This window comes from Halichoerus grypus, chromosome 6 (genome assembly GCF_964656455.1).
Source record: "Halichoerus grypus chromosome 6, mHalGry1.hap1.1, whole genome shotgun sequence".
Classification (NCBI taxonomy): domain Eukaryota; kingdom Metazoa; phylum Chordata; class Mammalia; order Carnivora; family Phocidae; genus Halichoerus; species Halichoerus grypus.
The window spans coordinates 159766984-159781257 of NC_135717.1; the positions used below are offsets into that span (position 1 = coordinate 159766984).

Here is a 14274-nt window from a genome sequence, read left to right on the forward strand (position 1 = left end):
TAAAGTTAAATATTCCTCCAGCTCCTGTCTACCTTCTGGATACTTTCGAGTGTCTTTAAATAGTATTTAAAATTTCTTACTTACTATTTTATGTTTGTTATCTGTGAGGTTCACATGATCACTCACTTCTCCACTGTTACAGGAAGTTTAGGACCTTGAATAACCACAAACTTGCTATTCTTAACCCTTCTTGTTGCAGTTCTTTTAAAATTAAATTCTTCTCTAGCTTGGGTCTGCTTTTTTTTTTTTTTAAAGATTTTATTTATTTATTTGACAGAGAGACAGAGAGAGAGCACAAGTAGGCAGAGAAGCAGGCAGAGGGAGAGGGAGAGGCAGGCTCCCTGCTTTGCCTGGGATCATGACCCGAGCCGAAGGCAGCCGCTTAACCGACTGAGCCACCTAGGCGCCCCTGCTTTTTTTTTTTAATATTCTTTTTTTTTTTTTTAAGATTTTATTTTATTTATTTGAGAGAGAGAGTGAGAGAGAGGGCACAGGAGGGTGTAGGATCAGAGGGAGAAGCAGACTCTCCACTGAGCAGGGAGCCCGATGCAGGACTCAATCCCGGGACTCTGGGATCATGACCTGAGCCGAAGGCAGTCGCTTAACCAACTGAGCCACCTAGGCGCCCCTTGGGTCTGCTTTGTGTATGCTTTCCAGTGTAGTTACGTTTTTGAATTTTTACTAATATTTTATAGTTACCTGTGGGAGTTCACACTATCACTTCCCCAGTACTAGAAGTTGCAAGACCTTAAATAGCTATAAGTAGGTAATTTTAAGAATAAGATCATTAATGCCCTGGTTTATAAAATGCCCTTGACTATAAAAGACAAGTACGGTATATATGAAAGAACAGATGCCCATATTAAATTCTCACAAATATTTATCTTGTGCTTGAACAGTCTATAACTCTGTTTTAGTCCAGTTAATGTCAACATCAACTACTTGTTACTATTTTCTTAACATTTGCTTGAATATCTTCATTGTAATACTTACTTGGTTATTTGGTATTTTCAAAGTCAGTATCTAATAATTACCCCCAAATTTAACTATTTAACTTTAGCCCTTATCTCCAGCCCTGTATAGGTATAGGACCAAATAGTGCCAGTTGGCCCATTCCCTAAGTTTTAGGGGGCTGCATTACTCCTTGTTATTTAGTGACAAATGTGTGCAAGGGAATGAGATCCAGCCTTATTAGAAATGCAGACTTTGGACTTTATCTTTTATATCATTTTCTAAGAGGTAGTTTTCAACAATTATGATAGTTGTTATTTGCTCATAGATACTTACTAGTGGCACATTTGTTTCACGAGCAGGGATATGTTAATTGTCCAATTCAATCTTTTGTTGTATGGCAGTTCTCTCTTTTCCCATATATTTGAGTGAGATATTGTTATTGAATGGTCATAAGTATTTTTACTGTGTATGAAGAAAAGATTATTGATTTAGAACAACTTCAATAAAGAAAATAATATTTTATTGTACAGGTGCAGGTACTAGCAAGAAAAATTATCTACTCATATTTAAGCCTGCTAGTGAATTCAAAGAATGACCTGGCTCTGGCTCATGTTCTCAATATTCCTGATAGAGGACTTGGAAGAGAAGCCTTCACTGATTTGAAACATGCTGCTCAAGAGAAAAAGATGTCTATCTTTTTGGTATGAACATGTTACATTTTCAATATGTTTTAAAGACTTATGAACAGTGGATACATGTACCTTAATATAGAATTCTTGTAATTATGATAAAACAACATGAATACATGTTCTTCCTTTGTATTTGAAAATCTATGGTATTTTTATTTATTACCATATTCTTCAAATTTGACAAGGGAAAATTTCTCTAAAGCAGTGTTTTCCCACATGTGTTCTATAGAGTGCTATCTCTGTTAAATTCTCCTTGAATAAATATTTCCAAAGGCAAAAGACCCTGTTAAATGCTCCTTGAATAAATGTTTCCAAGGGCAAACAGTTTGGAAATAGTGTCTACCTTTATTGGATATAGGTAATGAATATTTGTATATCAAAAGCTCTGAGAAGTCCTACCATTTAAGAAATTTAAGAAATCTGCTTAAATTAACATTGTTACTTAATCTGTTGTTTCCTAAGTTATTTAATCTTGGAAGTTTCTTCCAAATTACTGAAATTTCATAGAATTTGTCTTAGGATACACTTTAGAACATTTCATCTTTGATGGAGATGCTCTTAAGTGTAGCCATCCTATATGTATTTTTATCATTGTAAGGCAAGGCCTTTTGAACTACACATGATCAAATAATCCTAAAATGTGAAAGCTAGATAGGGCTTTGTGCTTATTTAGTCTAAATGTTGAGCTTATAAATAAAGATGATAAAGCTTGGAAGAGTTGAATTAATTGCCCACCCTTGAATAAATCAACACAGTGACACTGAAAAACCCCTTTGTTTCATATTAAAAATTCCAGTTCAATCGATATGAGAATATATCCATACACTAATATTTTATAGTCAGTGATGTTCTCTTATGAATATAATCTTATGCCCTTAGTTTGTCACCTGACTTGGCTCCTCAGTTTCCACTTGCATTGCCATCACGTTGGCATGAATTTTGCATGGCATCTTCTTTCTTTAATTATTTGCTTCTGAATCAAAGTGACATGAATCATAAAAAGTGCTTACTTTACCTGTATACCCAGAAATAATATAAACGTACCCAGCTTCATAAAGTTTTATTTTTAACTTACTAAATCATTAAACATAACTAAATCATTTATTTTAATTCATAGGTGGCCACATCATTTATTAGAACACTAGAGCTTGGAGGGAAGGGATATGCACCATCACCATCTGATCCTTTAAGGGCACATGTAAAAGGACTGTCTAATTTTATTAACTTTGTTGACAAATTAGATGAGATTCTTGGAGAAATACCAAATCCAAGGTAATGACTTTTCATAAATTACAAATAATGTGTTATTAACCTGTCTTTAAAACTTTACAGAATCAAATGTAGATGTGAATATATGAGCTATTGAAATGACTAAGCATCAACAGTAGGGAAAAGAAACAAAATATCTAGATGACTATATTATAATCTCATGACCTTTTCCCCTAAATTTCTGCCTATCTTTGATTCTAAAATTTTTGCCGAAGTCAAATGGCATGTTCACATGAAATTTGACTAGAGAAGAGGGCTATTTGTCTTTATCTGGAAGAAATAGATTTTGGAGGACTGGGCATGACTGAATAGATAATTTCTTTAAAATTTGTATTTAGCACTAAAGGAAACCTATACCAAGAATGAGGAAATTGACAAAGATATGATAAAATCTATATTCTACTTCCTGCTATTTTTTTTCCATTTTCTTGGGTGTAAATCTTTGGTTCATCTGGAATTTGTTTTTATATGATATTGGAAGTAAGAGATTCTTTCTTACCTGATAGACTCCCATTTATAATATATGCATATTGGATGATTAGTAATTTTGTGATTAATTTTGGTGCACAAGTGGGCTGTATATGTTAGCAATCACGGTAGATCACTGTCAATTTGGGCATACCAAACAGCTGGTATTTACTGAACACTTTTTATGGGTCAGGCTCTTTATGGGGATTATCATTTGATTTTTACAACAACCTTACATTATAGGTACTGTATAAATGCACAATTTAGAGAGTAAGAAACTGAAGTTCTGGGACTAAGTGATTTACCTCAGTCACATTGTTATTTAAGTAGCAGAGCTGGAATCTGAACTCAGTTCTGACCCTGGAACCCATTCTCTTAATCACTATATCTTATTTCATGAAACCTCTTTTCATTTTAAGATTCCAAGAAGAATTTGTTTCTCAGGATTTTATTCTGAATTGCATCCTCTGTCTTTATGGATATCCATTACAAGAAAGTAAATTTGGAAGAGGGTTTTGAATATGTCTTATAGCCGATATCAGTGACATCTTCTGAACTTTCAAATAATGTATTGGCTGGCTATTCTGAGATAGCAGATAATTTTTAAAAATATTTTTATTTATTTATTTTTATTTATTTTTATTATTATGTTCAGTTAGCCACTGTATAGTACATCATTAGTTTTTGATGTAGTGTTCAATGATTTATTAGTTACGTATAACACCCAGGGCACATCACAACACACGCCCTCCTTAATAGCAAAGCAAATATAGGTATATTTTGTTGAAGTCAAATAGTAAAAAAGTCCTCCACAGATGGTCTTTAAATTTTTTTGTGTGTTTGTTTTTATATTTACCTCATTTAAATGAAATTTTAATGCAGATATTTGTTGATTTTTTCCATTTGAGACGTTATTAACTTCCTACCCTGGAAGATGGTGATTTGCTACTCACACACCAACCTCCCAGCCCCCCTTGTCTGTCTTCCCTCTCTTGTTACACACATACAACTTCTCTTCTTTCATCCTTCTAATATGGTTATACCACAATTTCAGGTTAAGTTATATTTTAGAATTTATATTATTATGACTCTGTAAATACTGCCTACACCTAAGCTATGTGATATGCTGTGATTGTACTTCCTTTCTTATACAAATTTTTGTTTTTTCCCTAGATTTAATAATTATCTACTTTTCTCTTTTCCTTTACTTCCTGTATATTTATCATCGATTCTTTTTTGAGCTTTCCAATAAAACCATACATATTCTTATTATTAGATCATCTGTCAGTTCTGGTTTTTGCCCTTGAAGACATTCCTCCTGGAGAGTCCTCTATCTTCTTCATTGAGTATGTACTTTTGCTTCTTAGGCCTGTTTCACAGTGGTAATGGTGAATTTTCTTTGCCTCTGCCTTGTTTTTTGGATCTTGTGACTTTATTTTTAATTGGTAAACCCCTTATTTTACTCACATGGCTTTCTGAGAAAAATAGGAGACAAATATCTTTATCATATTCTCACATTTGGTTGTATATGATCTTATATCATGTTTCATTTATTTAAAATTATTTAAGATTATTTTTATCTGCTTCCTGGATGGTCTTTGTTTTATCTAAGTTGAATGTTTTTGTTTGTTTTGCCCTCTTTCATGTTAGAGGTATTTCTAAAATGTGTGGTGATTCTGAACAGTCCTTTTATCGTATTTAAGAATGAGACCATAGAAAGCTGATCGGTAGCTCTATACAGTGGATTTCATTATAGCACGGTAGCCATTTGGCTCTTTTGTTGGGGATTCTCCAAATGTCAGTAACGATAGGTCTTTTCTTTGGGACTTACCCCAAAATTTCCAGAGTGGCATCCTTTAGTCCCTTTCAGAAAGCTGTAAGTCTAGCTAGTAATATTCTGGAATTTGAGGTAGGGTAGGGGTTGATGCTGAGTCTCCCAGTTCCAGTATGTAGACTTTTACTTTATCACTCTGTTTTCAGTCCCTGTTGCCTCGAGGTCCAGAGCCGATCTGGCTTAGTTTCTTCAGAGTATTCCTGCTTTCCATGCTGAGGGGAGAGAAGTGCACTGGCCTGACTGCTCAGAATAGGAGAGGAGATTTGTGTCTAAGTGTTTCTGATGTAGACTGTCCACCAGCTTTCTCGTTTGCAACCCCGTCTTTATTGTAGCCTTCAGTATTGAATTCGATTTCTGAGAATTTCTGGGGTTGCTTCTTATTGGTGTCCCTTTTAGCAGTTACTTATGTTTTAGCTTTCTCTGTTCTGAGTGGGCAGCTACCACATGTGCATATGCTTTTCATTTTCCCATGCTTTCATTATATGTCTCTGCTGTCATCTGTTATTGTCTCCTCTAACATTCTCTTTCTTTGTGGATTTTGAAACACTTGCCTTTTTGTCATTTTTAGTGCAGTTTTAGGAGGGAGCTGATAAAAATGCATATATTCAATCCAATGTAGTTTGTTATAATTATGGAGGAATTTCTGGTTGGGATAAATTATCTACAGGATAGAAGTACATTTTAGAGGCATCTAGGAAGAGAGAATGGACTTAAATTCTTTAACTTATCAGTGAGTTACCTTGGATATCCTATCTTGTCACAATGAGTAATTTACTCTATGTTCGAGGGAAGGCTGCCATGCTTTAGGGAAGACCACTAAAGAAGTAGGTGTCTAAATAGTGGGTATGTTCATGTGGGTGTCTGAATAGTCCACCCGAGGAATCTTTCTTTCTTTTTTTTTCTCTTTATTTCATCTTTATGGTGATTTTTGTATATATTAAGTATATATTCATTTCATAATTTTAAAAAAGTTATTAAAAGCTAAAAAAATATATGCTACTTATACAACAATAGAAGGATGTACAGAGAAAAGGACAGTTGACTTAGTTTGTGGGAGCCAGGGATAAAAATGTCAGGAATGCTTACCTGGAAGGCGTTACACTTCGGCTTAATCTTGAAGTATGAACTTGCAGGAGTTAGGCAGACATGGAGAATGGGTGTGAAATGAAATCTAGATGGGGGGAAGGGAGGATATTTCCTACAGTGGGGATAATATGGCTAACCTATTGGGACATTGTTTTATTGGTTATTCATTTTGTCTTAGAATTTCAACTTCTATTAGTACTTTTGCCACAGTGTATAAAGATTGTAAGAAAAAAACAAAAAACCAATTTCCCTGTTTTTGTCAATTCCTTCTTCCTTTTATAGCTAGGATTCTTGAAAAAAAAATGCTATCCTTTATTCCATTTCTGAATTTCTAATTATTTAATATATATTTCTCCCCAGGCTGTAAAGTCTATGAGGGTTTTATTGGTTTTCTGCACTAATATTCCCTAGTCCTAGCACAGTTTCTGGCACAGAGTAGACACTCAATATTTATTTACTTGTCTGTACTTAACTGACTCACAGTAATTCACTTTTCCACTCTATTGAAGCTATTCTGCCAAAGATCACTTGTGATCTAGTTGGTGTAGAATTTTTGGTCTCTTTTGAGTCCTTAATTTTGATCATTTTCTTTCTTAGAACTCTTTTCCCTGTACTTCTCAGATTTCGTTCTCTTATTTTCCACCTACTTCTGGGACTGCATATATGCAAATTCTAAATCTATATTTCAGTGGGATTCAAACCTCTTTCCTGAGTTTCAAAAACATATATTTAACTATATGTTGTGATCTCAAAGCAACTAAAACTTAACATGTTCCAAACTAAATCTTCGTCTTTCCCTGTAAACCTGCTTCTCCTCCTGAAGTGTCCAGCTTGATGAAGTCTCTCTTCCTCCAGCTACCTAACCAGAAATTTGGAACATATCCTAAACTCCTTTTTCTCCTTTCTCTGTCCCTTCAGTTACCAAGATCCATGAATTCTTCTTAACATTTTTGATATTCTTTGTTCTCATCTCTATTCCTATAGCTACAATCTTGTTTCCATTTTTTAATGGAAAGCCTGTTTTCAGACTTTTATCCTTTCTTGCTTGAACTTCACTTCTCTCTGAGTTGTTCTTTCTGCCTCCAATCTTGAGTTGCCCCATCCTGTTGTCCTTACTGCTGCCAGTGGTCTTTCTAAAACAGCAGATGTTACTCCCATGATTAAAATCCTTCAGTGATTTCATATTAGGTACAGGATAAGACTCCAGAAGCCTCAGTATGATATAGAAATCCTATGTGCTCTAACTCCTGCCTTTATCTTGCTCTGGCCTCTGTCTCTCAACCTTAAAACTTAGAGAGAAAAATGTGTTTAACTCTTTTTTTTTTTTTTTTTTTTAAAGATTTTATTTATTTGACAGAGAGAGACACAGTGAGAGAGGAAACACAAGCAGGGGGAGTGGGAGAGGGAGAAGCAGGCTTCCCCGCGGAGCAGGGAGCCTGATGTGGGGCTCGATCCCAGGACCCTGGGATCATGACCTGAGCCGAAGGCAGACGCTAAACGACTGAGCCACCCAGGCGCCCCAAAAATGTGTTTAACTCTTAAAACTGACTATAATAGAGTGGAAGTGGTAGGGAATCACAATAATCTTTGAATCAAAAGGAAGATGGGGAATAGATAGGGAAGAAATGAAAGAAGAACTGATTCTCACACTTCCCTCCCCACTGCCAACTTTCATCAAGCCGTCCTAGCTGTAATTTGGTTGTATTTCTACATTTTGCCAGTAGGTGCCACCATAAAATGCATACTATAGTTTCCTGAAAAATATCTTAAATTAGGGGTTTCAGGTTACATAAATTAGTTAGTTCTCTGTTGTTCAAATGCTTAAAATTATGTATTTCAAGTTTATGAAAACAACTTTTTAATGTACACTTGAATTATATTTATTGGACTAAATATTATATATTTATAGAATGTTAAATCTAGTTGAAATTATCCAGTCCAAAATCTTACTGTTACATTTTTCTCATTTAAAAATATTCCAGGGGCGCCTGGGTGGCTCAGTAGGTTAAGCGTCTGCCTTTGCCTCAGGTCATGATCCCAGTGTCCTGGGATCGAGTCCTGCATCAGGCTCCTTGCTCAGCGGGGAGTTTGCTTCTCCCTCTTCCTCCATGTGTGCTCTCTCTCTCTCCCTCTCAAATAAATAAATAAATCTTAAATATTCTAGAAGCATTTTTGATATATCTTATGGAGCACTTTTAATCATACTTAATTTTTTAAAGATATGTTTTAGCAAATAGTTATCTAATTCTTGAAGATGGTAGGGGAAAGCCAATCCATATAGTAAAGATATTCAACAATTACACTAGAGTATTACCAATCATTTGTATTATTGCTTATTGCTCTTTTTCAGTCACTATGCTTTAATACAAGCTTGGGGATTTTTTAAAAAAAGATTTATTTATTTATTTGGCAGAGAGAGAGAGCACAAGCAGGGGGAGATGCAGAGGGAGAGGGATAATCAGACTCCCCACTGAGCGGGAGCCTGGTGGGGGGCTCAATCCCAGGACCCCGGGATCATGACCTGAGCTGAAGGCAGACGCTTAACTAACTGAGCCACCCAGGTGCCCCCAGGCTTGGGGATTTAATTATGTTTTCCTTACTAGCTTTATTTTTCTCTTTCTGCCCCAGAGATCTAATGTGATACATTTGGTAGTCAGGAGCTGCAGTTTACCTCTTTTTCGCTTAAATTCTTCTATAAATGTTTATCCAGGGTACTCATAATGTATCTTCGGGGATGCCTTCCTGAATAACTCTTTTTCCCTTACCCACCCACTCAAACTCCCTCTATACCTTCAGTATCTCACTTTCTCACATGATCAGTTGTGACCTCTTAAAAATATTTTATTCATTGTATGCCAGGGTCTAGCACAAATGTCCTGGTGTCATTTGAGTTAAAACTTCAGAGATTCCAGGCTCTAGAAGCAAGAGTCTGGATTATGCCACCATGTTGCTGAGCAGATATTTGAAGAGCTAGTATTTGCCCCTAGTAGAGAATGTATAGCAATAGACTAGTTGTAGCGCTGGTGTTTGAGGTATTTTGCCAAGGGTCAAAATGTTGAGCTTGGCAAGTATCTGAAACACAAATCTTTTAAATTTCTTCCTAATATAATTCAGCCAGGGAATCATATCATCTTTAATATTTAGTGTATTTGTTCTTATAGAAGGAATGAGAAAAGGAGGCAAAGGTGACTTTTACCTAATATCATTGAAAGCATTTTTTTTTGTTCTTGTAATTGACATTATAACACTCTTTCATATTTTATTATCCTTTTGAATCTTTTCCAAAACTCTTCCATTAGATTACTTTGCAGAAAAAGCACATAGTGTTGTGTTTTCATTTTGGCTTCATTTCATCCAATTACTTTCTGTGCTTTTGATTGAAAATCAAGGAAAAAAAAAACATTGAAAAAGAAAGTGCCTATATATATATAAAAGAATTCTTAGAGTTTACTCAGACTTCTGATTACACATATATGGCAGATTAGGTCCCCTGGTTGACCCTTCCACTGAGAATAGTTAATAATGCTGGATAGCATATTTTTAAAATACTTCTTGAATGCATTGATGGGTAGGCATATGTAGTGAAAATGCAGGCCAAAAACTAGGGGAGGGAAGAAAGCCAGAGAGGGAAGTCAAGAAGGGAAATGAGTTTTTATTTTGAGAGTATTTGGTGATTTGGAAGGTCTGTTCTTAGGGCCACTAAGTCTGAGTGCAAGGACAAAGGCCAAGGACTGTCTAAGGTGAAGAGTCTATTGGAACATTCCCACTCTACAGGGCTGCCCACTCTGTGTAAAATGAACTAAGAATAAGGGCTTTAACCTGATAAAGGGTTTCTGTACTTAATGGTAAAGTGTTTAAGCATTCTACTTAAGATAAAACAAGATGAGAGTTCCTGCTCTTATCATTTCTTTTCAGCGCAATATCAGATGTTCTATTCAGTGTAGTAAGGCAAGAAAAAGAAATAGGAGATATAACAATTGAAAAGGAAAAAATAAAATTCTGTTTGATGATATATGATTGTATGTGTAGAAAACTCCGGGAATATAAAGGCAAATTTTTAATATTAATAGTAGTGTTTAATAGTGTTGCTGGACACAAGGTCAATAAACAACAAGCAATTGTATTTTTATGCCATCACCAAATAGAAATTAAAAAAAAAAAGCTTCAAGAATATAAAATACATAAAATAAATCTAATAAAAGCCATAGTAGTTCCTTCCCCGTCAGAAGGTTCAGACTCAAGGTGAAATTCTCTGCTTGCCCTCGCCCACGCGGGGCTTTGTGTCCTGATCAAAGTGCTATCAGAGATTTGTGTCTTCAGGAAAACCCATACGTTCTGCTTGCCTCCCACTTAACAGCTCCCAACTTTCCACTCCAGCTCTTGTTTTTTCCTTTTTTGGGGAGAGATTAGAGATTTCCCCCTATTGCTGCCAAACTTGGTGAGATATTCCCCCAGAGTATTTATTTAGTCTGCCATAGTGTAAGTGGAAAACCCCTAAGTACTTTTGTATCACAAATAAGAATATAGTCATAGTAAAATACATATCTTTTGTCTTACTATTAAAAACTTTAGATGGTTGCCTGTGATAGTGGTCATTTATTCAACAAACGTAGCAATGCTTTCTTCTGTGTGCCAAGTATAAACTGGTAGTATAAAGATTAGTAAATATATTGTTCCTTTCTCAAGGAGCTCTTTCTTTCTTTCTTTCTTTCTTTTTTTTTTTTTTGTTTTGGTGCAAAAAGGTGATTTTGTTATAGCATGGGGACAGGACCCATGGGCAGAAAGAACTGCCCTGGGATTATGAGGAGTGACTGATTATATATTTTTTAATTAGTGGTGGTTAGGGATAGTGCAAATCTCTAAGGAATTTGGAAGCAAGCCTTTTAGGACTTTGAGGGGCTAGCTGCTGTTAAGATAAGGTTACTTTTAGTCTTTAATAAAACATTATGGCACTAAGGTGGCCATGAGTTCCTTGAGGAAGGTCACACTCTGCATGTGTCAGGTATCAGTGGGCTGCAAGCTGTAAGGAGATTTAATTTAAGCTACATTTCTCTTGACTCTGTTTCCCTCATCATTTCCCCCCTGAACAACTTTGACCCTTAAATCTTTAAGGTTGTTGAAGGCAGAAGGTCTCATCTTCTGTAGCTTCTTCCTGCTGAATAGGGGCGTAGAGATGTCCCTACCTATGGGTCAAGGTTGGTCAGTTGAGAATTTAATAAGAGTTAGGAAAGGCTAAAGCAGCTGTATTTAGAGTTGATAACATATGGGAGTCTCCTTAAGTTTCTTTTTCTTTCTTCTTTCTTTCTTTCTTTCTTCTTTCTTTTTTTCTTTTAATGAAATGTTTCTCAAGCTTGTGTAGTTGTCAGAATCACCTGTGGTATTTTTAAAACAGTGCAGTTGTTCAGTACCCTTCTCTGCAGTTTGTGATTCAACAGGGTGGGATCTGGAGTTGATATTTTAAACAAATGCTGAATATGATTCTGATAATCAGGTAAATTTGGGAGACACTGGTCTAATCATACATTAAGTGTTTCTGCAATTCTTCTAACTTTCCTTCTCTATTTGGAACAACTATTTGAATGTGAACAATTATATTTCCAGTGTTTGTTAGGAAACCTGGCTTCTTCCCCAAAACATAAAACCTGGTAATAAGGCAATGTGGATAAAAACTCTAATTCATAATTTCCTTTATGCCACTATAAAAGTCACAGAAAAGTTAAATAGCATACTCAAGGTAGACGGTGGGGGAAGCGAGGGATGGGGAACTGTTATTTTGTGCTCAGGCAGTCTGACCTTATAGCCAGGCCATACCACCTTCTCATTCAGCACTGCACAGCCTTTCCAGGGATACCTCTAGGGATGGAGATCTTCTGACTTTAAAAAAGAGCCCTCTTCTATTGTTGGATACCTCTAATTTCTTCCTTGCAATAGATCAAAATCCTTCTTCCTATATATTTCTCACATTTTTTTAGGTCAGCCTTCTAGAGCAGGAACTTCAACCTAAATTCATTCAGGTTCAGGCTTAGTATAAAGAAATAATTGATCTCAGGTTTTTTAAAACACTTGTCTGTTGGACATAGTTGGTCCAGTCTTTGGTTTGCTTTAGATCAATATTAACTAGCTTAATTTCCCCTTCCACCTAATAACAGTTCTCATATTAGAATGCAGTGTCATGTTTCAGGTCAGTCCTCAGCACCTCCTTCCTAGCCCAGAACGCTCGTGTTCTTGGACAAGCTATTTAACCTTTTTGAGACTCAATTTTCTCATCTGTGATTTAAGGATAATAATACTTATTGAAATGATTTTAAGATTAAAGTAATGTAGGATTCTAGGTATTCAATGAGAGGTAGCGTTTCTGTTACCTTGTATCTAAAGGTACATATTTTAAGTATATTATGTGTGTATAACTGCACCTGAAACTTACTATGTATCATCTATAACTAAAATATTTCCCTTCAGCTTTCAAATCAGGGAAGAAGTAACTTTGTTGAAATGACTTGCTTTAAGAAAAACTTTTTAATTTTGTTGCTCATGGTTCTCATTCTTTTCTTAAATGTGTTAGTTTGATTTATAAGATCAAAGTCATATTTTTTGAAAAGTGTTGATTAACTTTGAGAAGTTTATTTTCAAGCTTATAAGCATATTGTCATTTCTAATGCTATTATAAAGGTGATCTTATTTCTATTTTCAGCACTGCAGGGAGTCGGATACTCTCAGTGATAAAGATGCAGCTGATTAAAGGCCAGAACAGCAGGGATCCTTTTTGTAAAGCAGTAGAGGAAGTCACTCAGGATTTGGGTTTGAGGATTAAAAATATTATCAATTCTCAACAAGGAGAAGTAGCTGTTAGTACCACTGACATCAGTCCTGCACGGGTAATGAGCTTTTTATTTTTCATTATACTTCTATACAAAACATTATCGCTTCTACTTGTTATAGAAATGTTTTACTATTGCTACTTAAGTCAGAAGAATGTTTTTCCTGTGTTATGAGATATTGAAAATTTAAGTTTCTCAATAGGATTATATAGGATTATGTTTGACTTGAAATAAATCATAACATCTTTGGGCCAAATTGTCTGTATTTGTTAAAGTAGCGTGTTGGATAATCTGCAGTATCCCTTGTAGCACTCGAAATTTATAATTCTTGATGGTTATTAAAGTGTCTTAAAATATTTTTCAATAATTATTCCTATGAAACCATTATTTTTTGCCACTTATTCAAATATGAAATAAGAGCAAGGTTTCTCTGGTTCTGGCCCCAGTACTAGGTACTCCGTAGAACAGCCACAGAAATGGTTTCTATTCAGTTTATTTTTCTTTAATAGAATTTTTTCATCTTTATGATCTGTTGTTTTCTACCTCTATTACCAGCCTACTGCAAACATTAGGAATTTCTCCTATACTTAGAAATCTTTTAACTATATATTCCTAGAATGTTTACCTCTTTCTTTTTTTTTGTACAAACATTGTACAGTACAATAACTATAGTATTATAGGAGAAATTAGCTACCACCTTTTCAGCTCTAAAAAAGAATTTGGCAGTATGTATTATAATCCATTTGTTGCAGTTAAATTCAAGCAACAAAAGCCCCTTTTCCTTAGGTGTGATCGTGATAATCAGTGTATGAAGAAAGACTTCTGCTTATGTTTTATTATTCATCTATTATTATTATACATCTATTTTATTTATCATTATACATCTATTATTCATCTATTTTCACGGTCCTTGGGAACAATTTTTAGTTATTTTTCTGTAACAATGCATGTTTTCAGATTAATTGGAAGGTGGGACATAGGGGAGACTCTGGGTTGTTGCCCCGTGTGTTTCGTGTGTTAACGCTTCCTGTGACTAGCTTGGCTCAGATGACAACCAGGTTGTTACTATAAGTCTAAATCAGAAACTGTCATACCTCAGATAATTAAGAGCCCCAGTCTCTGCCATTTCCTGTCACAAGAAATAAAGATGCAACCT

At 35.2% G+C, this 14274-nt stretch overlaps 1 protein-coding gene across 1 annotated transcript in view; it reads left to right on the forward strand.

The window, feature by feature from the left end:
* The window catches only part of PARPBP (PARP1 binding protein), a 65757-nt gene that overhangs the window by 29735 nt on the left and 21748 nt on the right, over positions 1 to 14274 (forward strand). The window contains exons 5-7 of the mRNA XM_078074130.1: positions 1485 to 1655; positions 2761 to 2915; positions 12992 to 13175. Of these exons, the coding sequence (XP_077930256.1) occupies positions 1485 to 1655; positions 2761 to 2915; positions 12992 to 13175 (510 nt within the window). The remainder of the gene's footprint in view (positions 1 to 1484; positions 1656 to 2760; positions 2916 to 12991; positions 13176 to 14274) is intronic.